The 22,536-nt window shown below is 38.8% G+C and overlaps 2 protein-coding genes across 2 annotated transcripts; both read right to left on the reverse strand.

Moving 5' to 3' along the window:
* Positions 1-356: 356 nt before the first annotated feature.
* LOC111880554 (uncharacterized) lies at positions 357-2,090 on the reverse strand. Its single transcript, XM_023876978.3, has 2 exons — positions 1,897-2,090; positions 357-1,603 (listed from the first exon to the last, which is right to left on the reverse strand). The coding sequence occupies exons 1-2, from the start codon at positions 1,970-1,972 to the stop codon at positions 573-575; spliced, it is 1,107 nt and encodes a 368-aa protein (XP_023732746.1). The 5' UTR covers positions 1,973-2,090; the 3' UTR covers positions 357-572.
* Positions 2,091-3,381: 1,291 nt separating this feature from the next.
* Positions 3,382-5,704, reverse strand: LOC111880559 (PHD finger protein ALFIN-LIKE 4). Its single transcript, XM_023876987.3, has 5 exons — positions 5,343-5,704; positions 5,176-5,208; positions 4,203-4,431; positions 3,999-4,131; positions 3,382-3,887 (listed from the first exon to the last, which is right to left on the reverse strand). Exons 1-5 carry the CDS (start codon positions 5,437-5,439, stop codon positions 3,615-3,617), a joined length of 765 nt encoding a protein of 254 aa, XP_023732755.1. The 5' UTR covers positions 5,440-5,704; the 3' UTR covers positions 3,382-3,614.
* Between the last annotated feature and the right edge of the window lie 16,832 nt (positions 5,705-22,536).

Consider the following 22,536-nt stretch of genomic DNA (forward strand, 5'->3'; position numbering starts at 1 on the left):
TGTGCAATAGATCATTAAATTTATTTATAATCTGTCAATTAAGTTGTTCTCTCGAATTTAAGTGGTTCCCCGGTAACATGGCGTATGTGGTATTAATATGTAATTTGTCTTTATTGTTTGGTAGCCACGTCTTGTAATCCACCTTGATAGCAATTTATTTTTAATTTTTTGGAATTTCAAAAAAAAAATTAACCCTAGAAAAACTCACTTTGTGGGGTTTTAGGTTTTAGAATCATATGGTGAAATCAAATGTTGGGGAGATTCAAGTTTTTCCAATTCTTCATTTCTTGATCATTTGAGTAAGTGTGCGTGTGTGTGTAGTGTATACACAAGTCTATGATCATTTGAGTGTTCCATGCATCAAAGAGAATTAGATTATTGATGATTAACAAGAACATCCATTACATACTATAACAACTTGCACCTACATATTTACAGTTTCTACATCTGTATATCACCAACCTGGTCAACACTCATCATCAAAAAAAAAAGGGTTATAACTTTTAAGCAATTAACCAAACACTAACACAACCCTTCTTTTCCCTTATTCCTGTTTTTCCTGTATCTTTTTTCTAAACATGGCAATCTTGATTCTTTGTAGATAGCCTCTTGAGGAACTCATAGGTGGTGATCATTGTAGTTGCAGACATAGACATTGAAGCCCATCTTGGCCCCAATCCTCTGTAACAAGCACTCAATCCACCTTCCTTCACCAAATTCCTTATTGTCTGCACAACACTCGGCTTCCCATTACTCCCTTCACCATCTAAAACTTGCAGCCTTGTCTTGATTGTATCCAATGGCATTGTCACCACCGCCGAAAACCCACTAGCCATGGCGGCACTTGCCGCCTGCACTGCCACCACCGCCTTAGAATCCGGCGTAAACCCACCACCATTACCATTCCCATTCCCTTCTTTCTTCAGATAGTAACAACCAACCCCACCCCACACAGCTCGATGAGCCATGGAGTAAGCCACCCACCAGACTGCATTTGATGGGGCATATGTCAGGATTGAAATCCCAAATCCTCTGTATAACCCTCGAACACCATCAGTTTGAATGATCTTCCTAAATGCATCAATTCCACCATTGTATCTAATCTGTGCACCATGTCCACCTTGAACCATCAGTCGCTGGCTCACAACATCGATTGGTGTCCAAACCATTTGGGCAGCCATGGCTGCACTTAACCCAGCTGCAGCGTTAGCAATGGCAGCTGCTTTTGCCTCTGAAAACCCCATTTTCACTGTAACACAACCGACATTACTCTTGGTCATCTCCAATGCCCCCATGTAAAGAGCTCTGGCTGGAATAGTACCCATTAACGATGTCCCAAAACCCCTGTAAAAACCTCTACAACCTTCATGTCGTAAGATGGAGACAGCTAGCTTCAAGCATGGCATGTCTTTTACAAGGACTTGTTTTCTCGTTTTCAACACCACGATGGGATACAGCATCCCGGAGACACCAGAGAACAAGGCAGCGCCTAGGAAGAAGAACTTTGATTTATCGAGCATCTCCCAATCAATGTCAGCTGGGAGATGGATTTCCGTTCCCGAGTCATCCTCCGCCGTTCCCAAACTCATCTTCGCCACTTTATCTGAATGCTAAACTATATTACAAACAAATCAAAACAACACTGAAAAACACTTCTACTCGGATTGAGTAATTTCCACAAACACCTTACCTACAAACTTAGGATACTAAATTACTAAAACCCCCAAATTAACAAAAACAAAAACCCTAATCCTGAAATTCGTGGTAGACGATAAGTTATCGATTTGTGTCTGTGTGTGTGTGAGAGAGAGCTGATCGAAGCTAATAAGAGTATTACTAAGAATGACTCTTTTTTTTCCGTTTACGTAAACAAATTTGAGAGCGAACGTGAGTTACCAAAAACGGATCGAACATATCTGGTGGTGGTTGAGGGTGGTGACCGGAGAGTTGACGGCGACCATCTGATTAACATGAAAAGTTAGATCCGATCAGTGATGGCAAGAGAGAACGGGAGTGAACTGATTTATAAGATAAATCGAAAGGGCACAGAGGCGGCGCCAAGAGAGGAAGGGTGGAAATGGATTTTCAGGACGAGGGTTTTGCTGATCAGGTAATAGGGGACACGTGTCGGTTAACACTTCGAGGAAGTTACCAAAGGTCAAGGTTAATTCTCACCAGTTAACGGCTGCTTCGGTAACGGAAACAGTAAATCTTTTGTAATATAATGAAATATATCTACTTTTCCTAGACTAATAATTGATTTTTTTTTATGTTAATATTTTTTTTAACGGCTAAAATTTTATTTGAACTTAATCAAACATCTAATTTTGTTTTGATGTTGCGAAACTTTTGAATGATTTAACCCAAATTCTGTTACCTTTCAATCACTAGTGAGTTAATCAATAATATCATATATATTATACGCAACCGAGCGTCATATAATACATAAATATGAATATTGACCAATTAAGAAAGAACATGAGAAAGAGATCATATAATACATGTAAATTTGAATATTGGCCAATTAAGAAAGAACATGAGAGGGAGATGGATGTCACAAAATAATAATATTGAGGTCTAATATTAATAGTGAATCTGGTCATATAAGTAAAAAAAAAAAAAAAGTTATTACAATTATATACGAAAAGGTCTAATATCTTATTATATGTCCACGATCGCATAGTACTAATATTATATAAAACATTTTTTTTCAATATATTGCACTATACTATCCATTGATTTAAGAAACAATAACAATCAAATAAAATTATATAGATTTCATGATTAATTGAATCAAAGGCAATTAATATTAAAACATATCAAATGAAGTGATGAAACCTACCACACAAAACCTATTGTGAAGAAGTCAAAATACATGTTCTTGTAATTGGCATCAAGATTAGTGATTACACATTAAATTGATTATATCATGAACTTCTGATTTCATTATATTTAGTCATCACTATGAAGAACAATAGAAGAAGGGGTAAATCATTATCAACCGCAAGTTCCCAGAGAACCTTCAAAGTTAAAACATGATGTGAAGAAGAAAGCAATGTGACTGGGAGGAACTGAAGGACTGAAAATATAAATTCCCCAAACAGTCTTTGTCATGAGGCCCCTTGGGCTTTATCATGAAACTTTTTTATGGGCACCATTTGTTTTTTACCGTTTTTTCCATCACGTCTCCATCAAATACTTATCAAGTTTTATCTTTATTTTGTTAAATCCAATTGAACCTATAACCTCGTTTTGGTAAAAAGTGAGACATTACTTTGCTTGACAACGTAAATGATTAAAAAAAAATGTTCCCACATGATGATATTGACAACAAATCGCTTCCTACCTTGTTCCACCTTCTGAGCATAGCAAAATAGAATATGACAAACACATAAAATCCAATCTTTCATTATAAGAAAGAAAAAGTTTGCTGAGAGAATTCTAGTTAAAAACTAAAATAAAGACCCTGTCACTAATTTCAATGAAATGCACATTTAAACCCTACAAACACCATGTTCCACTTCCACTTTCACTTTCTCCATAAAAACAGACTTACACTGATTGATTGATGGATACATACATGATCATGATCATGATCATGATCATGATCATGATCATGGGCGAGCTCTTTTGTTGGTGCAAGCAGGGCATTTATACTGCTTGATATGTTCAGCTCTTGCTGGAGTTATCTTCACACAGGATCCATGGAACCACTTCTCACAAATATCACAGCAAATCCAAAACTCATCAGATGCATAATTCTCACCACATGAACCACATAACGTGTCCCCATGTTCCTCTTCATCTTCATCATCCAAACCTTCATCATCATCATCTTTTGGTGTTGACACTTTTGGAAACTTAGCAGGTGGTTCAGACCCTTTCGCCTTTTTTAACAACCAAAACAAATATACATATCATGTAAAAATATAAAAATGGACTTTATTTCATTTGCTTTGTGATAGAAAACAGAAAGGAATTGAAATACAGAAGAGAACCTTAGAGTTTGACTTTGACTTGCTGCTGCTGTGGTTTGACACAGTTGACTTCTCCTTCACTTGCTTCTTAGCTGCCCCTGACACAACCTCAAAGATTGTTGGGAGATCATTTATCATGTTGAAAAGGCGCTTCCTGTATATTCCAATTTGGTTAATAATAACAACTTTAATGGGATCTTGAATCATGAAAAGTTACCATAATACCTATCAGCTTTATCAAATCCAAATCTAGCCCCAAAATAGAAGGCAACAGAAAGAAGCCATGCATCACCATGAACAGCAACTAAAGCTAGCCAGTCCTTTTCTGGCATGCCATCTCTAGCAAAGTTAATTCCAAGTGCAGGTTCCGGAAGCTCTGGTGGGACCTCTTCAGCAGGCAAATTCACTTCCCATTGCTCATTAGGGAATCCATACAGACAAAGGTTTTCCTTTTCTGTTATGTTTTCCAACAACAACAAAAACAAAATGTAATATTCAAAACTTATGAGTTGTTTCGTGTAATCATGTTTAGTGTAATCTAAAAAGCCTCAAAACATAACGATTTTATGAATTATCACTCTTTTGTGAAGCACCCAATCCAAGAAAGATAATAAAACAAGTAACAACCATTAATACATGTAACATGTGTCATTTAATTAATGTAATCAATGGAAAGCACTAGAATTCCTGCAGTTGAAGCCCTGTAATGACAGTAGCAACTGTATTATGTGTACCATTATTATTATGACATAAAGCAAAAGCAACACTAAAGTACATGAAAATTGAAGGACATATTTTTCAACACTAAAATAGAGTAAATCGTCCCGATGTACACAGAAGAACAAAATTATACTTCCTTCCTTCCGTCTAATGCCCATTTTTGGATGTATGAAAACTTTTGAGATACGTGATGTTGATTTCTCTTAAAAAGATTCGATTATTTTGTTGGTATTTAATGGTGTCTATGATATTTTCGTTACAATCGAAGACTTCCATAGTTGAATTTTCGTGGAAAGAAGAGAGTAGCAGATATAGTTAAGATTATTGATATATCCTCCCAAAATTCTTCCTAAAATCCCGCTTACTGGATACTGTGTTTACTTCTGTAAGTGCAATTTTTTCTGTAAATGTCCGTTAGCAGGATTTTCATGAATTGTTAAACCCTATTTGAACGGAATTAAACGAAAAGAACACTAACCAGGGTCGCACTGCTGATAAAACTCTTCTACATCTGTGAAAACTCGAACAAAATCAAAATTAGATGACAAACTTTAGCAAATTCAACAGGTAAGCTTCAAAAAACGAATAGTGAAAAGTAATTTTGGTTGAAAAATTCAAAAGAAGCAAAGGGTTTCTAGTATCGACCAGTAGTAAGGGCTTTGATGATGCCAGCTCTTCGACTCTTAAAATCTCTAAAAACTTCTTCGACAGTTCGAGGGTTGTAGGGTTGACTTCCGTCCATCTTCGTTCAACGCAATCGTATGTGCTTGCGTGTAAACACGTGAGTTGTTAGATCGGAGAAGCAGCAAAATTTGGGGGGATGAAGTGTAGGAAGAAGGTGAGGGGGAATTGGGGAGAAATTATTTGACCTGGGCTGCAAGAAGAGAGAGATGAAATTGGATTGAAATCGAATGATTTAACGAGGAGGATTTGATAAGAAAGAGGAAAAAACTTGACTCGCTGATGTCCATGGATGTCGGATTTGGCCCATTAAGGCTTGTCAAAACAAAAACCCTAGATTTCTGTACAAACCAAAAAACAATTTCCTTTTGTTTTCTACGTGTTTATGTTTATAATGGGTGTTTGGGAGTGTTTTTAAAATGATTTATTGATATTGGCTTTTCTAAAAACTAATAATAATAATTAAAAAAGGTGTTTGAAAATATTAATTTTTAAATAAAAAAATGGTTTTTCAAAAAATCAAATATTTATGGCTTTTCAAAAAGACTGAGAAACAATCCCAAACATGTCCGTATATTTAAAATCGAGTTTGTTCATTTGTTAACAATGTTGTATGTGTGTTTTATCTCGATCTTCGAATTGATGAAATAAATGTTTGCTTTTAGTGCATTCCTTAATATTATAATGTACATTAATGTTATAATAAGCTTGTGTTTTCTATGTCATGCTTTGCAAGTAAATTAATCCAATTGTAATCTTTAGGTACATATATTCTAAATATAGTAATCTAAGTGCAACGGGTATCATCATCTAGGTGTCTATGGTAATAGATGTATCTATGTACTATTGTATCATGTAACCTTTTGGCGTACTAGACTTGTATCTTCATTTGATATCAACATATAAGCATTGTGTATGTTGTAATGGACAAAGTTAATGATCGACGGAGTTGATATTAATATATACATCGATTGGATGGATGTTCAATATAGAAAATGCTTCAAACGATAAATAGCATGTAATGATCATTGTTATTGTAAAGGTTGTCGATGTAATGTTACAAATCAAGGACTTGTACATATAATTTTAATATTATGTTTAATATGTAATTTTAATATTATGTTTAATATATCACTATGTGCAGTTTATTTGAGATTGGTGTTTTACAAGTGTAGGTTGGTTGATAATGGGCAATGTTGATGAAATGAGTTGTGTATTATTATATATCAATAGACGAAAGCTAGTCTGGCATAATAATGGTGATTTGGATGAAATAACTACCGATGAGGATTGTTTTAAAATTTATATTAATTCACATTGTATATTTTCCTTTTTTAGGAGTAATATATAGTCATTTTTTTCTTTCGTTTATGGCATTTGATTAATCGTAATGGTTGAAAGAGCAGAGTTGACAAACTTAATTTGTTAACAAGTTATTTAAAGAGGTTACTATTACCAAATATCATGGTGATGTGTTGGTGATGTTGCGAAGGATGTATCCATTATAATTAAATGTTGATATATGTGAGACCTAAATAATTCAAATTTTGTGATTGATAAATCAAAAGGTTTAGTCTTGAGCCAGGGGCAATATAAATGAGTTATGAATTGCCATTAAAGAAAAAGTGTGACTTGCATGTCGCATGGTATGACGGTGGGGCCAATATAAAACATTACGAAGGTGTATGGTTATACGGTATATTACATATCAAGCTAGTTACCATATCATGGCGACACTATAATTGACTTTCAAGTCACCTTGAAAGTCATATTCGAGGGTCGCAATGTTAAAACGATCTTGTTGTGAGTTTCTTTCATTTCTCATAGCCCAAACTTGTCAAAGGCAATTTTTTGAGCAACTAGGAGCTAGGATGTTGCGATCATTAAAAATAAATACTATAATGAAATCATGGGGTCAAAATGTATTAAAGTAACCCAAAATGCAATATTTGAAGAGTATGTGTAGCCCGGTACCCTGAGAGAAAAATCCCACATGGCCTGGATGAGATAGTCGGGTCGTTCAGTAATGAAGCTCGAAGTAGATCCTACATGACTTGAGTGAGGCCAATGTATAATTTTGCATGGTATGCATACATGCATTATAGCATTTTGGTTTGACTTGTTAACTTGAGTTGATTGACGCATTAAATAGGGTAAGATACTTATTTATGTTCAATAACTTTCAAGTCTTAATTATGAGAGAATTGCTCAGTGTAACATCCGGATTTTTAGAGACATTATTGTGTATGTTAATCTTGAGATGGAAGGAGGGACTCGACGAGTTAAGGGACCAACTCACCGAGTCGAGTCGAGTTGATCGCGTAGATTTAATGAGTGGACTCGACGAGTCAGAAGAGGGACTTGCCGAGTAGGTACTGGGCAGAGAAACCCTAATTGTCCGGGTTTGTGACCTATTTAAAGGCCCTTATAGCCTTCATTTGCGGCCACACTTTCCCTTGAGAGCCTGAGAGAAACCCTTAAACCGTTCTAACCTTGGTAAAGTGAGTGTGTGATCATTTTGGGCAATCTTGGTGCATTTCTATGAAGAAGGATGAAGAGCTTCATGATGGGGAACAAAGGAAGGCAGTGGATCTGTGGTATTGAGTGTTTCAACTGCTAAAAGAAGGTACAAAGTCCTCATCTTGCTCATTCCTTGTACTAGATCTCATTTTGGGAGTTTTAGGGCTTTGCTTCCATCCTTTTAAATCTATGAGTAATGGGACATGGTTTGAGGTTGGAAACCTCATATCTGGACCTCCTAAGGTCCCTATAGTCTGGGTGTCCCAGCTTTAGTCGTTCAAATGAGGGTTGATGAGCTAAATCATTCATGAAAGGCATATATTAGCATTTTGGAGCAATAACCTCGTGTATGAACGTAAAAATCGAAGCTTTACGTGATTATTGAGCCTTGGGATGATAGATCTAGTGTTTGGAGTGATAGATTTGATTGAAATCGTCTGAATGAACATTTGGTCTGAATGAACTCGCCGAGTCGATGAGCCGAATCGACGAGTTGGTTAGGGTTTGTCCCGAAGAACTGAATCATGTGATAGCTCGACGAGTTGGGGGTCAACTCGACGAGCTAAGTTGGACTGTCACAAGATTTCTGAGGAAAATAAATGGACTCGACGAGTTGCAAGGGTGCACTCGGCGAGTCGGGTCAAACATGGACTGTTGACTTCGAGTTTAACTTTTGTTGACTTTGGGGCTTTGGTCAACATGAGTAGTAGAGACCATGGAAGGGTAAAATGTTCTTTTATCCACTTCAAAGAGTTAAAGAGAGGAAGAATAGCCTTCGGTCATTAGAGTATCACTTTGAAATATTCATCCTTTGTGATTAGGTGGAGACTAGTTTGAGATTTGGGAGCGAGGTCTTTACTTGCTGCTTGTCAGGTGAGTCTTATCATTATACATTACCTAAAGTGGTATTTATGTGCAGACCGGAGGGTCTTGTGTGTATGTGTACGTTTGAGATTTATGTGCATTCTGTTATATGTATGCTATGTGGTATATAAACCGGACCAGAGGGTCCAACGAATCATGAGGCCAGAGGGTCCTCGATCAGACTGGACCGGAGGGTCCAACGATTTAGGCCGGACCGAAGGGTCCAACGAGCTAGACCGGACCGGAGGGTCCAACGAGCTACGGGACCGGAGGGTCCCGCTGAGACACATTGATCGGAGGGTCACACCAAGTTATAGCCTCAAGTGGCTTATGTGTTGTATGTCGTATTTTAGGGAACTCGCTAAGCTTTGTGCTTACCGTGTATGTGTTATGTGTTTCAGGTTTCTCAGGATCGCGGGACGGCACCGGCTTGATTGTAAACACTAGAGAAAGAGTTATGAGGATCCTAGATTATTAATGGAGTTGTGTTTTGTAAATTGAATAAACGAGATTTTTATACAATATGTTATGAAAAGTATACGATTTTAAATGAAAATTTTGTTTGAAAATTTACGGTGTTACAAGTTGGTATCAGAGCCTTGGTTTGAGGGATTCGGATGCACCTACGGGTAAATCTGGACTCAAACTAGGGATTGGAGAAAAGTTTTCAAAGAAATGATTTTTCTAAAGCGAACGAGAGTTTCTAAGGGAAAACGAGAAAGAGCAGTGTGTACAATCAGCCAGAGCCCGAACGGTGATTTCCCAAAATACCCTTACTTTTGTATTATGAGATATTTATGAGGTATTATGCATGCTAGAGATAGGCTAGGTATTTCATATTTTAGGACTAGAATGGCCTGATTTGTGATGCCTTAGCCTAGGACTTGTTGTTATCTGTGATGTGTTTTCGAGTATGTGCTGAGTAAGAGTATCCAACACGAATCCTTTTAGAGAGGGATTTAAGTAGAGGAGTAATCTAGGAGAGATACCTAAATGAGCATTTATGGTGTCTACTAAGAGGGTAGTCAAATGCTTGTATGGGGGTGAAGTCGTTTGAGTTTGGTGGTATCCTACGAGTATGAGGAGAGCAAGTACGATAATAGCCTATAAGGGTTTTACATGCTAGTGGAGATTATTCGATGCCCGAATGTTGCTTGCTTCGTGGTTTGTGGAACTCTCAATGATGGGAGTCAACTATTAAGTGAATATGATGATATCCAGGAGGTAGATGGTTGGCGTCATTAGGGGTTCTTCAGCAGCTGATGGCAGAGAAGTGTGAGCACCTAGGAAGAGCCTAGGGGGTGACCGTGGTCAGATGAGTGTGCTGAAAGGGTAGATTATTTCGCTAGGGAGCGAACACGAGTAACAGGATGGATGAGCGAGAAGGTTGAGCAACTACTTAGGAAATCTGGGATGGTCCGTGTAAAAGGTATGGGTAAATGTGGCAGGTAGTATGGGCTCGTACTACTGAAAGCAGAGGACCCATACTTGATGCAGGGAATATTCTAGAGATTCTAGGTAGTAGATTGAGAGGAGATGTCATGGTTCGAGTACCATGATTGGTAGCAGATTGAGAGGTGATGTCATGGTTCGAGTACCATGATTGGTAGCAGATTGAGAGGTGATGTCATGGTTCGAGTACTATGATTGGTAGCAGATTAAGAGGAGATAACATGGTCCGAGTACCATGGTTTATAGCAGATCGAGAGGTGGCCACATGGTTCGAGTACCATGACCCGTGGCGGTTAGTGTTACTGGTTCTACCAGTTATTCTATTGTGATTAGTTAGACCGAGATCGGATGTGATATAGTATGAGGTCAGAGGGCCATGTGGAACAAGTTCCAGCGAAGCATCCCTTGTGAGGGAAGTCGAGATGACTCCAAGGTATTTTTGGTGAGATGTCAGATGAAGTTGCAAGACTCAAGGATGAATAGAGATGGTTTTTATGGAGGATTGCGACATGAGTTGAGCAATCAGCCAATAATGGAGATGTCACCTTCTGTGACTTGAGTGGTGTTGTTTCCGTTTCCTGTGGGAAACATAAGAGGTGTCGAGATTTCGGTTTCTAAGTTTGGGGGTAAAACCCTGCGGGTTAGCATTGATGGCAACCTTCCATCAGAATATTTGGGTAGTATGTCTGCCGAGAGCTAATGATAGAGCATGAGCAGGTTGTCAGTGGGGACTGAGATGGTTAAGGACAAGGATACACCCTATTTGAGCATAGTAGGGCATATATTAGCTGCAGAGGCGGACGATCAAGAAGAGGTTATTGGGGTGGTGGCTCTTATTGTCTATGATAAGTATCGAGTGTGGTAATGAGGTACCCACTCTAATTACAATCCACGTGATGGAACGTTGGTTGAGGAGTCGAGGATGAGGAGTATGATAGTTCATTATTTTTAGGTTGAGAGTCAGAGCTACTACTGGACAGTTGAGATGTCCGTTAATGGGATGGTATGAGATTCTGTATGATTAGAGGCAATCATGATGAGAAGTTTCTGGGGATTTTTTTGTTGGGATTCGGGATATTTGGAGTTACGGGGTCTCTATCGGGGAGACCACCGAGCATTGCGGAGTACCTTCCAAGAGTAAGTGTGATGTTCCTGGTGGAAATAGTCTATGGAACAGATTATTGGTGCGCCAATTGGTGATGGTTTGAACCCCAATTGGGGGAGAACTGGGTATTTTATTGAGAGGATCAGAGATTCATTCAAGAGTGGTTAGGGAGCTGGATAGAGACATGCACTATGGATTCATGAGACCAGGGTTATTGGTGGTCGAGGTGAGTTACAGAGAGAGTTAATGCATGTGGTACGCGTTCAAGAAAGGATGAGTTTCTACACGGCAGGTGGCGGTTGGTCAGAGGCCTTGTAGTAGATAAGAATTTTTCTAGGTGATTGGTTCGTAGGGATACTTCGGCAGTTGGGAATTTTGGTTCGATAGATGGATTGTTCTATGCTCTTTGGAAAGGGTAAGAGATGATCGGGCAGCCAGTTTCCAAGTCGGCATACGTAATCTCGCTTGATTTTGAGCAATAGAGGAAAGAGTTTCAGAGGGTCATCTTCGTGTTCTGAGTCGTTGGCGATTTCTCCGTGTTTCAAATTGGAAGATGGAGTATTCCAGGGATTACAAGTGGCACGAGAGAAAGATCGGTTGCGAGATTCCGAGGAAGCAATGCAGTATCTGAGTATGATGCCTTGAGTATGAGATCAGTGGTAGAATAAAGACATTGCGAGGCACTGTGATGGTGTACGGGGGTATCTGAGTCTAATGGCCAAAATCTTGGATTATTTTTAGTTTTGAGATGGCAAGTGGTGTATCGAGTATCTACGGTTCCAGTGGTAGCCCTTCATCCAATTGGCATCAAGCGAGATTATTCGAGAATGAGGATTACAGTAGGGAAAGGTGTTTTGTTATGGAGGATGTCGTCAGAAATAGCAATGCATAAATTGGGTAAGTGTGTACACCTCTTTATGGTTAGTCCACAGGGCATGAGTTAATGATCACAGTGTGGCGTCGACCTGAGGATGAAATTGTGAAGTGGTAAGAGCAACTGCGGTAAGATTGCGGGAAGCTGCAGTCTCAATGAGTTAGAAAAAAGGGGTGTGGTGATGCTACGGGGAGCCGTAGTGCTCACTATTCAGTGAGGGGTGTGGTGATGCTACGGGGAGCCGTAGTACTCACTATTCAGTGAGGGGTGTTGATATGTGCATATTTAGTTCATATTAAGTGTAGATTTTTATTCATTTATTAGCTAAATTATTGCATTTCATGGACAAAAGGTACTTAAAAGTGTTTGAATTATGTTTTCAGTCCAAAAGTGAAGCTCGGAAGCAAAAGGAAGCAGGAGAAGCGGTTGAAAGCTCGAGAATGGAATAAAGAAGAAAAACACTAAAAATAACACCTACTCGGCAAGTAGGGTCGACTGCTCGGCAAGTCCACACAAATATTCGAGAAGATAAACACTCGGGGACCCAGAGACTTATCGCATACGGGGACTGAGAGATGGACTCGACGAGTCGGAACCTGACTCAACGAGTCGATTTGTATATATAAAGATAACTCCTCAGAATAATGGAGGAAAATTCTGGAACGATTCTAAGGAGTTTAGCTGTGATTAAGAAGTCAGAAAAACCCCAGAGGACGAAGATACAAGCTAGAATTCAATTTCGAAGGAGATTTGAGGCAAATTTCATCATTCTACTTAATCTTTTGTTTTGTCATTATGGTTAAACAATTAGAATCTGTTTGTTTGCTGTTATTTACTTCAATCATGAGCTAAAACTTTTAGACTTTTGTTTGGGGATACAAAATTGATACTATGGTTTGATTATTGGTAGGATTAATTCTAAGTTGGTGATTTTTGTTATTTTAGCTTGCTAAAGAACCTTATGTGTGAATGATAATTATTTTTCTGTTAATAGGAAGGTAATTAAATAGCATGAACATCCTTTGATTATCAACCTCATATGCTATGTGATCACTTTGTCATATGTCTAGGATTAATGAACATGAAACTAGAGTTAATGAGAAAATTAAGTAAATTCATGTGTGAGCTTGTGTGATGACCATCAACAAGAAGTTAACTAAAAGTCTAAATTAGTTAACTATTGCAAGTCTAAATTAACCCGAATAAATAACCTAGTGAATTGAATTAAATTAGACAACTGGCCACTGTTTAAGTTAGTTTATTTGCTAAGGATTAGTGTAGTGAATGCGAATCTAATCACTTGAATCGGTAACCAACAAAAGAATTAATCCATTGCACCATTACCTTGAAATCAACCATAGGATCAATTGAGTTGAACTAAACAGAAGTTCCTTCCCATTATTGAATCTAGTTAATTCTTTGTTTTTCTAAGTTTTAGATTAAGTAATAGTTAGTAAGTTTTCTAGTCTTGTAAAACTAGAGAAAACCCCCTACTTATTAATTAGTTTAGATAGAATTAGTTTTTAGTTTTAATTTGTCGTTCCCTATGTTCGATAACCAACTTATTTAACTATAATACAATTGATAGGTTCACTGCCTTTGTGTGTTTATTTTATAATTAAAAGTAGATTTAAAACTAAGTGAGTTTGCACACATCAAGTTTTTGGCGCCGTTGCCGGGGAACGGTTCTAAAATTAACGTTAAATTCTAATTTAATCGATCCTTTGTGTGGGATTTATCTTACACAAAGTTAATTAAAAGGTAATTCATTAAGTAGTATAAGTTTTAATAAAAATCCGTTTTTAAAGTTACTAGAAAATTTTTTCTATTTTTGCCTTGAACTCGCCGAGTGCACTCGTGCCGACTCGGCGAGTATATCGCTGTTACAATTTTAATTTTTTATTTTATTTTTGTTCTTTTTACGCGTTTTTTGTTTTGTTTACAGTTGTTTCATGACCCGAGAATCTGATACACCTCTGGTCCCTCCTCTTGAAGACCCGGAATCCGCACTAAGGAGGAGCAAAGGCAAAACCATTGGAGAATCCGCTTCTTCAAAGAACTCGCCACTGAAAAACCTCAAATCCGTTTTCAGCAAGAAGAGGAGCAGCAAATCAGGAGCATCCAGTGCCTCTTTGACGATCGGAGATCCAATTCAAGAAGACACCGAGTACGAGACCGAGGAAGAAGAAGAACCCACATACGAGCACGGATCCGAGTTTAAAGACGATTTAGCTATCACCATGGCTAATATCGATGAAGTCCCCATGGGGGAATGGAAGAAGAGGATGCGCGATGACACCGGCCCGGGACTTATGCAGCCCGCAATTCCCGCAACCGCTACATTCGAACTAAAAGGCCATATTCTCGCTCAACTCAAGGAGATTCCTTTTTATGGGAAGGATCACGAAGACGCCTACAAGCACTTAGACGAAGTGAATGATGTGGCTGACTACTTCAACGTACCGAATGTTCCACGCGAGACCCAGTGTCTTCGCATGCTCCCAGTCATGTTCAAGGGTGCTGCAAAGGATTGGCTAAAGTCACTTCCTCCCGGATCGGTCACCACATGGGCCAAGATGAAAGAAGAGTTCATAGACCACTTTTGCCCGCCCTCCAAAATAGCCAAACTAAAGAAAGCCATTGCCAACTTCGAGCAACAACCCGAAGAATCCCTTTATGAAGCTTGGGAAAGATACAAGAGCTTGCTTAGAAATTACCCACACCATGACCTCAATAGCCAACAAGAGGTCTCCATTTTCTATGATGGAGTCAATGTCACCACAAGGCAATTGCTCGACTCACAAGGCCCGCTCACGAAGAAGGCGCCCCCGGTAATCAAGGAGCTAATTGAAGAATTCTCTAAGCATTCTAGAGAATACCACAATCCAAGAAATGAAGTAAGTCGGGGGGTAGTGAACTCGACAAATGATAGCATGGCGGCGGTGATAGCCAAGCTCGATAGTCTAGATAGAAGGATGACAAAAATGGATCAAACAATCCATGCTATTCGGGTTGGATGTGAGAATTGTAGAGGGCCCCATTTCACAAAGGATTGTGATTTGGATGAAAATGGAAATAAGAAGGCTCAAGTGTTCTACTGAAGTGGCGATAGATACGACGAGAATTGGCGGAAAATGAAGAAGGAATGACTCCCCTACGAAAAATACAAGAAGGCTAAGGAGGAGAAATACAAGCAGAAGGAGAGGGGATTTTATCAAAAGGAAGAACCGGTAATGGAAAAGAAAGCAGATTTAGAAGAATTGTTCACTAGATTCATAGCCGCGTCCGAAAAGAGACACAATGATCACGATGTTGCAATACACGAGACCAGAAATATGCTAAGGAATCAGCAGGCATCCATTCTCAACATTGAGAAACAGCTGGGACAACTTGCACACCAAGTGAACGAAAGAAGACCGGGGCAACTTCCAAGTAACACCGAAACCAATCCGAGAATGGAGAATGTGAGTGCAGTGACTTCCAGCAATGAAGAAATTTTCACACATGCACAGAGGATCTCCAATAGGAAGACAGAAAAGGCAGAAGAGTCGGCTCCAGCTAAACCCGACCAGACTCGCCGAGTCCCTCTAATGGACTTGACGAGTCCATGCATAAATGACAAAACTGTCATTCCCTTAAAGCCATATAATCCCCCTTTGCTATACCCAATCAAAGCCATGCCTGTGGAAAAAGTTGAAGCTTATAGAGCTTTTATGGAGCATGTTAAAGCCCTACAAGTCAATGTGCCATTTGTAGAAACAATGCTCAAAACACGCAAGTACTTCAACATACTCAAAGGTCTCTTTGCTGCTAGGAAGGATTTAGCTGAAGTCGCGGAGATAATATTGAGTGAGCTACCCGAAAAGAAGGGTGATCCGGGGAGTATCATAATTTCGTGCCAATTTGGAAATGCATTTGTCACTCAAGTGTTGACCGACTCGGGTGCAAGCATCAATCTGATGCCTTTCTCTTTCTTTAAGAAGTTGAATTTACCGGAGCCAAGGCCGGTAAACATGAAGATTCATTTGGCAGACAAGACGACAATTCATCCACGAGGCGTTTGGGAGGATCTTCTTATTAAAGTCGACAAGTTCATATTTCCAGTAGACTTTTGTGGTGCTTGATATGGAAGAAGACCCCGAAATTCCGGTTATTTTGGGGAGGTCATTTTTAAACACCGCATGTGCTTTAATTGATGTATGTGAGTCTACACTAACGTTGAGGGTAGGTGACGAGCCCGCAATATTTAGAGCCTTACCAGAAGTCAAGCAAGAAGAGAAAGGAGAAGAAGAGATCTTATTTATCGATTTAGATGATGAGATACTACAAAAAGAACTTGCACTTTTGCAAGAAGAAGATCCAAGCAAGTTTTTGCTACCTTTTGGAGAGGATGGAGATGTTAACAAGGACTTAGAGGAGATAGAAAAGCTACTGGAAGGAGCTGACTCGGAAAACACCATGTAAATGATGAAATACGATCTGACTCGCGGAGTCACTTTTCTGGACTCGGCGAGTCCAGTCGAAATTGCCAACAACTTGGACGACTTAGATCTGCTTGTTTCTAGTTCTCTTCATATGCTGGACTTGGATATTTTCTCTCATTCTTTAGAAGAGCAAACAACAGAAGGAGAAATGGACACGGAAGTTCAACACGTCCATATAGCATGTCTTGATGCAATTCCGCTTGAAGATGAAGTAAGCACAAAAAAAGAGGAGAAGGCAAATGATATGAGAGTTGATGCTGATCAACCTTTCATTACCAAACCTAGAGCACGAATTTTCACGAAATATGAAGTGATTAAGTTTGAGGAAAAGGAGGTGCAAGAGAAGGTGAAAAAGAATGGGGTAAAGAAGAAAAAGAGGAGAAGGGAAGCCCAAAAAGATGAGGATGATGCTATAAAAAAGAAGAGAGAGGAGTTAAAACGGGCTTACAAAAAGAAGATTCACATTTACAAGACAAAGTACAAACCACAAAAGATTAGGCGTGCATTCCCGATGCTGGAAGATGACGAGACGTAGATGGGAAGGAGTCCAGCTAACGACTCCTTAAAAAGAAGCGCTTGGCGGGAGACAACCCGTTATTTAGAGTTTGCTTTCTTTTATCTTTTTACGTTTTTTTTTTAATTTTCCAATTCATCGGACATGTATGCTTGAGAGTGCGTATGGACTAAGTGTGGGGTGGAGTAAATTTTCTTTTCTAAATAAACGGCAAAATTTTATAAATTTTAAATTGTTTGCAAGAGACTCGCCGGGTCTGACTATGACTCGACGAGTCCATTCAGATTTCAGAAGAATGATAAAATCGCGACCAGACTCGTCGAGTCTGACCCTGACTCGACGAGTCAGTTTTATTTACAGAAAAAAATAATTTTGAAATTGCTTTTACAACCGGTAACTAGGGTTTTAGCCCTAATGAAATCAGTTTTTTTCACACTACACTCGCCGTGCGCCTCCCTCCCAACTTTTTCTCTCAAGCATTCATCATCTTCTTCAATTGTTCTTCAAGTTTTTCAATTTCCATCACAAAAAGTACTGAACTTCTTCCTAATTTCTGTTAAAAGCATGGTTTTTAGATGATCTAGGGTAACAATTTCATATAATACTCGATTTTGAGTTATAATGAATTTTTAGGGTTTTGTTTTTTCATGAATTATGTTGTTTTGCATGATCATTCTTGCCCTAATACATGTTAGACACATCCCTGGACAAAACTCTTGAGTTAATTTTGAGATTTAATGGTCAGATTTTGACAGACTCACCGAATGACTCGCGCAGTTCTTGCGACTCGCCGAGTCGTTCATGGACTCGACGAGTCCAGTCGGGTACCCAGGAGTGACTTATTTTAATGATTTTCTGTGGGTTTTGTGTTCTTTGTGTTGCAAGAAAATGTTTCACATAACTCAAGGTTCCAGTGGACGCCAAGGAGATTTTCCTTGGTTAAATTTCCCTCAAATCGAATCCGCTTCAACCATGACGAGGTGGAAGAAGAAATTAGCTGAAGTTAGAAAGAAAGAAATTTACGTGCCCAACAGAATTGATTGGGGTTGGTTGCAAAGTGTGCGTTATGAAGAGGAGTTGGCTCCCTATCTTTTAAAGGAGTTTACTTACGAGGGAGAGACGATGGTTTGCAATGGGTGGAGCCGGATCTTTCGTATTCAAGAGCCGGTGTACCGGGAGCTTTGCCTAGAATTTTTCTCCACGGTATCTTTTCGTGGAGGAGATGACTACTATCATCCGTCGAGTGTCAGTTTCTGCCTTGGGGGCGAGTTTCATCAGTGCTCCGTTGTGGATCTTGCTTGTCGGATGGGTATTTATGATCGGACGGTGGTCTCGACTGCTATTTTCCGCGCCTTTATGGAACGCTCTCACAAAGTGTTCCCCGATGGAGTGACGAGCACGGGATGGTGGAATATGATTGCGAACAAAGTGTACATTCCGAAGTCAGCCTAGGAGGGAAGCATTTGGTCGCCTACACACCGTCTTATTCATCGCCTTATCTCTACCACCATTAACCAACGAAAGGATGATGACAAGGTTTCTAACCTTGATGTCTTTTACTTATGGAGCATTATCACACCGGACACTTTTTGCAATATTCCTTGGTGTTTGGCTTCATATTTGGCGGAGGGTGCGGTCAAAGATCGCAAGACTTCAAAGATTAATGGTGGTATGTTTGTCACACGGCTCGCCAACTCGTTTGGGTTAATGACCCGCGACGCGTGGAATTTGATGACGATAATTCCTACCCCTCCATTCAATCCAATTCTTTTTAGTAGGGCTAGGATCATTGAGGACTATGGTGGAGGTCATTATGCTATCCCGCATGATGATCCTGTAGTTGGTCCCGAGGCACCGGGAAGGAGGGTCCGATCGAGGCGTGAACGCGATGTAGAGGAGGAACCGCCGGTGATTCCGGTGGACAACGATGAAGTACCAATGGATTGGTACAATGTTGAAATGAGGCGGTTACAAGATCAAATGGCGCGGGGTATCAACTTTAGCAATCAATCCCACATTCAACTTTTTGACCACTTCAATATTCCGCATATTGATGGTGGTAACTTCCCATATATTCCGTCTTGGGATGAGGTGATCAATGCGAGAAGGAGCGGCGCATGATCATGACGATGAGGAGGAGGATTAGTTTCTTTATGTTTTTATTGAACAATTTTTATTTTGTTTTTTTTATTATTTGGTGTGTTTTGGATTTTGTTAAGACTTTTACTGTTATGCTTGATGTTTGATTGCCTTGATAATTTTCATAATTGGATTAGGAGTGCTTGTATAGAAGGGTTTAGAGTTGTAGAGTCAAGAGAGTTTTAAAGAGTGAAAAAGAGAGTCAAGAAAGGGCGGCGTTAGAGTCAAAGTATCGAGTCCGGTCCTAAGGGACATGAGCAATTGAGTCTAGAAGTCATGAGATATTTTGAAGATTTATTAGAAGCTGGAACTAAGGCAGAATACCAAATTTTTTCGTCCAGCGGTCTACTCGTCGAGTGCACTAAACTGACTCGACGAGTCGCCTTGAATTCTCACATATTTGAACCAGTCTGCGCTTTTACTCGACGAGTTACATATATGACTCGACGAGTCATTCATTTTTATACCAAAAGGACTGCTGATTTGATGTTGCTGCGTGTGCCACTTGACCATTTATTCTTCCATGACGATTCTTGAAGGTCTTACACTGTTTTCCCTGCCTATTTGGAGCTGCCACACGAGATTTTGACACCCAAGACATGGATGAGCTATTCCCATGGCTAAAGTCAAGTGAAGATGGAGCTGAAGAAAAGAGTATCAACCTATCGACTGCTACCCAGGGGAGTTTGTTCCAATTCTCTCTATATTTGCATTTTTATTTTTTACATAATATGCAATGAGGGCATTGCATAAAATAAGTGTGGGGTAGGGGGTTGGTCACATATTAGAAAATTTAGAATCTTAATTTAGGCTATTTTTTTTAGAATTGTTGCATACCAAAAATATTACTTAGGACTTAATTTAGAAAATTTTGGTAAAAGCAAATTAGGATTCCATGTTAGAATTGTGTTGATAATTGCATGAAAACCCAAATGTTTAGTTGAGTCTATACACGTTCTAGTGCATTTGTGACTTCCTTATTCCAGTGAAATCGTGAGACAAAAACACGACCTCGCTCAGCCTGAGGGATGCAATATGTTTAGCATCGTGTACCTGAAATGTAACCAGGAAAATTATTATCGTTAGCCAATAAAGGTTGAGGTTGAGCGCCCCTGCTTAAGCATGTAGGTTTTGAGTGAAAAAATAGAGGTACATGTAAAAAAAAGAGAGATAGAATTGCAAGAAAAGTTTGAAGAATTTTGGAGCAAATAAAGTGAAGATCAAAAGATCAAAATTCCAAGAAGTTCAAAAAGTTGAAGATACCAAAAGACAAACAATAAAGGTGGTGAATTCAAAGAAATCAAAGATCAAATTATCAAGGAAGTGAAGAATTCGAAAGAGCTCCATAGTGGTATCATAAATTGTAATTCTAGATTATGTATGCTTGGGTTGCTCAATTAAAAATACCTTGAGGGTAAAAGGTTTTCTGCGGATGGATTCGGAGGGATGCATAAAATGAGCATAGTTCGGGGTGAGTGGGTGAATGTTTATGAGGATTGTGAGTATTTGGAGTATGGGGGGTTATTAGGAAAATTTTAGACACAAATGCATGCGTTGCGGTCTTGGCATAATGGTTGGGTTAGATTGGAGTTGTCATATGTGATTCTAATGTTTTAAAATTTAGTTTTGCTTGGGGGCAAGCAAAAGTCAAGTGTGGGGTATTTTGATATGTGCATATTTAGTTCATATTAAGTGTAGATTTTTATTCATTTATTAGCTAAATTATTGCATTTCATGGACAAAAGGTACTTAAAAGTGTTTGAATTATGTTTTCAGTCCAAAAGTGAAGCTCGGAAGCAAAAGGAAGCAGGAGAAGCGGTTGAAAGCTCGAGAATGGAATAAAGAAGAAAAACACTAAAAATAACACCTACTCGGCGAGTAGGGTCGACTACTCAGCGAGTCCACACGAATATTCGAGAAGATAAACACTCGGGGACCCAGAGACTTATCGCATACGGGGACTGAGAGATGGACTCGACGAGTCGGAACCCGACTCGACGAGTCGATTCGTATATATAAAGATAACTCCTCAGAACGATGGAGGAAAATTCTGGAACGATTCTAAGGAGTTTAGTTGCGATTAAGAAGTCAGAAAAACCCCAGAGGACGAAGATACAAGCTAGAATTCAATTTCGAAGGAGATTTGAGGCAAATTTCATCATTCTACTTAATCTTTTGTTTTGTCATTATGGTTAAACAATTAGAATCTGTTTGTTTGCTGTTATTTACTTCAATCATGAGCTAAAACTTTTAGACTTTTGTTTGGGGATACAAAATTGATACTATGGTTTGATTATTGGTAGGATTAATTCTAAGTTGGTGATTTTTGTTATTTTAGCTTGCTAAAGAACCTTATGTGTGAATGATAATTAATTTTCTGTTAATAGGAAGGTAATTAAATAGCATGAACATCCTTTGATTATCAACCTCATATGCTATGTGATCACTTTGTCATATGTCTAGGATTAATGAACATGAAACTAGAGTTATTGAGAAAATTAAGTAAATTCATGTGTGAGCTTGTGTGATGACCATCAACAAGAAGTTAACTAAAAGACTAAATTAGTTAACTATTGCAAGTCTAAATTAACCCGAATAAATAACCTAGTGAATTGAATTAAATTAGACAATTGGCCACTGTTTAAGTTAGTTTATTTGCTAAGGATTAGTGTAGTGAATGCGAATCTAATCACTTGAATCGGTAACCAACAAAAGAATTAATCCATTGCACCATTACCTTGAAATCAACCATAGGATCAATTGAGTTGAACTAAACAGAAGTTCCTTCCCATTATTGAATCTAGTTAATTCTTTGTTTTTCTAAGTTTTAGATTAAGTAATAGTTAGTAAGTTTTCTAGTCTTGTAAAACTAGAGAAAACCCCCTACTTATTAATTAGTTTAGATAGAATTAGTTTTTAGTTTTAATTTGTCGTTCCCTATGTTCGATAACCTACTTATTTAACTATACTACAATTGATAGGTTCACTGCCTTTGTGTGTTTATTTTATAATTAAAAGTAGATTTAAAACTAAGTGAGTTTGCACACATCAGGTGTGGTGATGCTACAGGGAGCCGTAGTACTCACTATTCAGTGAGGGGTGTGGTGATGCTACAGGGAGCCCTAGTACTCACTATTTAGTGAAAGGTTGTGATGATGATACGGGGAGCCGTAGTACTCACTATTCAGTGAGAGGTCGTTGTGATA

Source organism: Lactuca sativa, chromosome 5, assembly GCF_002870075.4.
Source record: "Lactuca sativa cultivar Salinas chromosome 5, Lsat_Salinas_v11, whole genome shotgun sequence".
Lineage (NCBI taxonomy): Eukaryota > Viridiplantae > Streptophyta > Magnoliopsida > Asterales > Asteraceae > Lactuca > Lactuca sativa.

Bases quoted from the DNA above. Each gene is read 5' to 3' on its own strand.
- LOC111880554 (XM_023876978.3), bottom strand. From the start codon at position 1,972: ATGTTAATCAGATGGTCGCCGTCAACTCTCCGGTCACCACCCTCAACC. The intron at 1,604-1,896 runs GTAACTCACGTT...TTTAGCATTCAG, and splicing joins ATATGTTCGATCCGTTTTTG to ATAAAGTGGCGAAGATGAGT.
- LOC111880559 (XM_023876987.3), bottom strand. From the start codon at position 5,439: ATGGACGGAAGTCAACCCTACAACCCTCGAACTGTCGAAGAAGTTTTT. The intron at 4,432-5,175 runs GTTAGTGTTCTT...AAAACATAACAG, and splicing joins TTATCAGCAGTGCGACCCTG to AAAAGGAAAACCTTTGTCTG. The intron at 3,888-3,998 runs GTTCTCTTCTGT...TTGTTAAAAAAG, and splicing joins AGTCAAAGTCAAACTCTAAG to GCGAAAGGGTCTGAACCACC.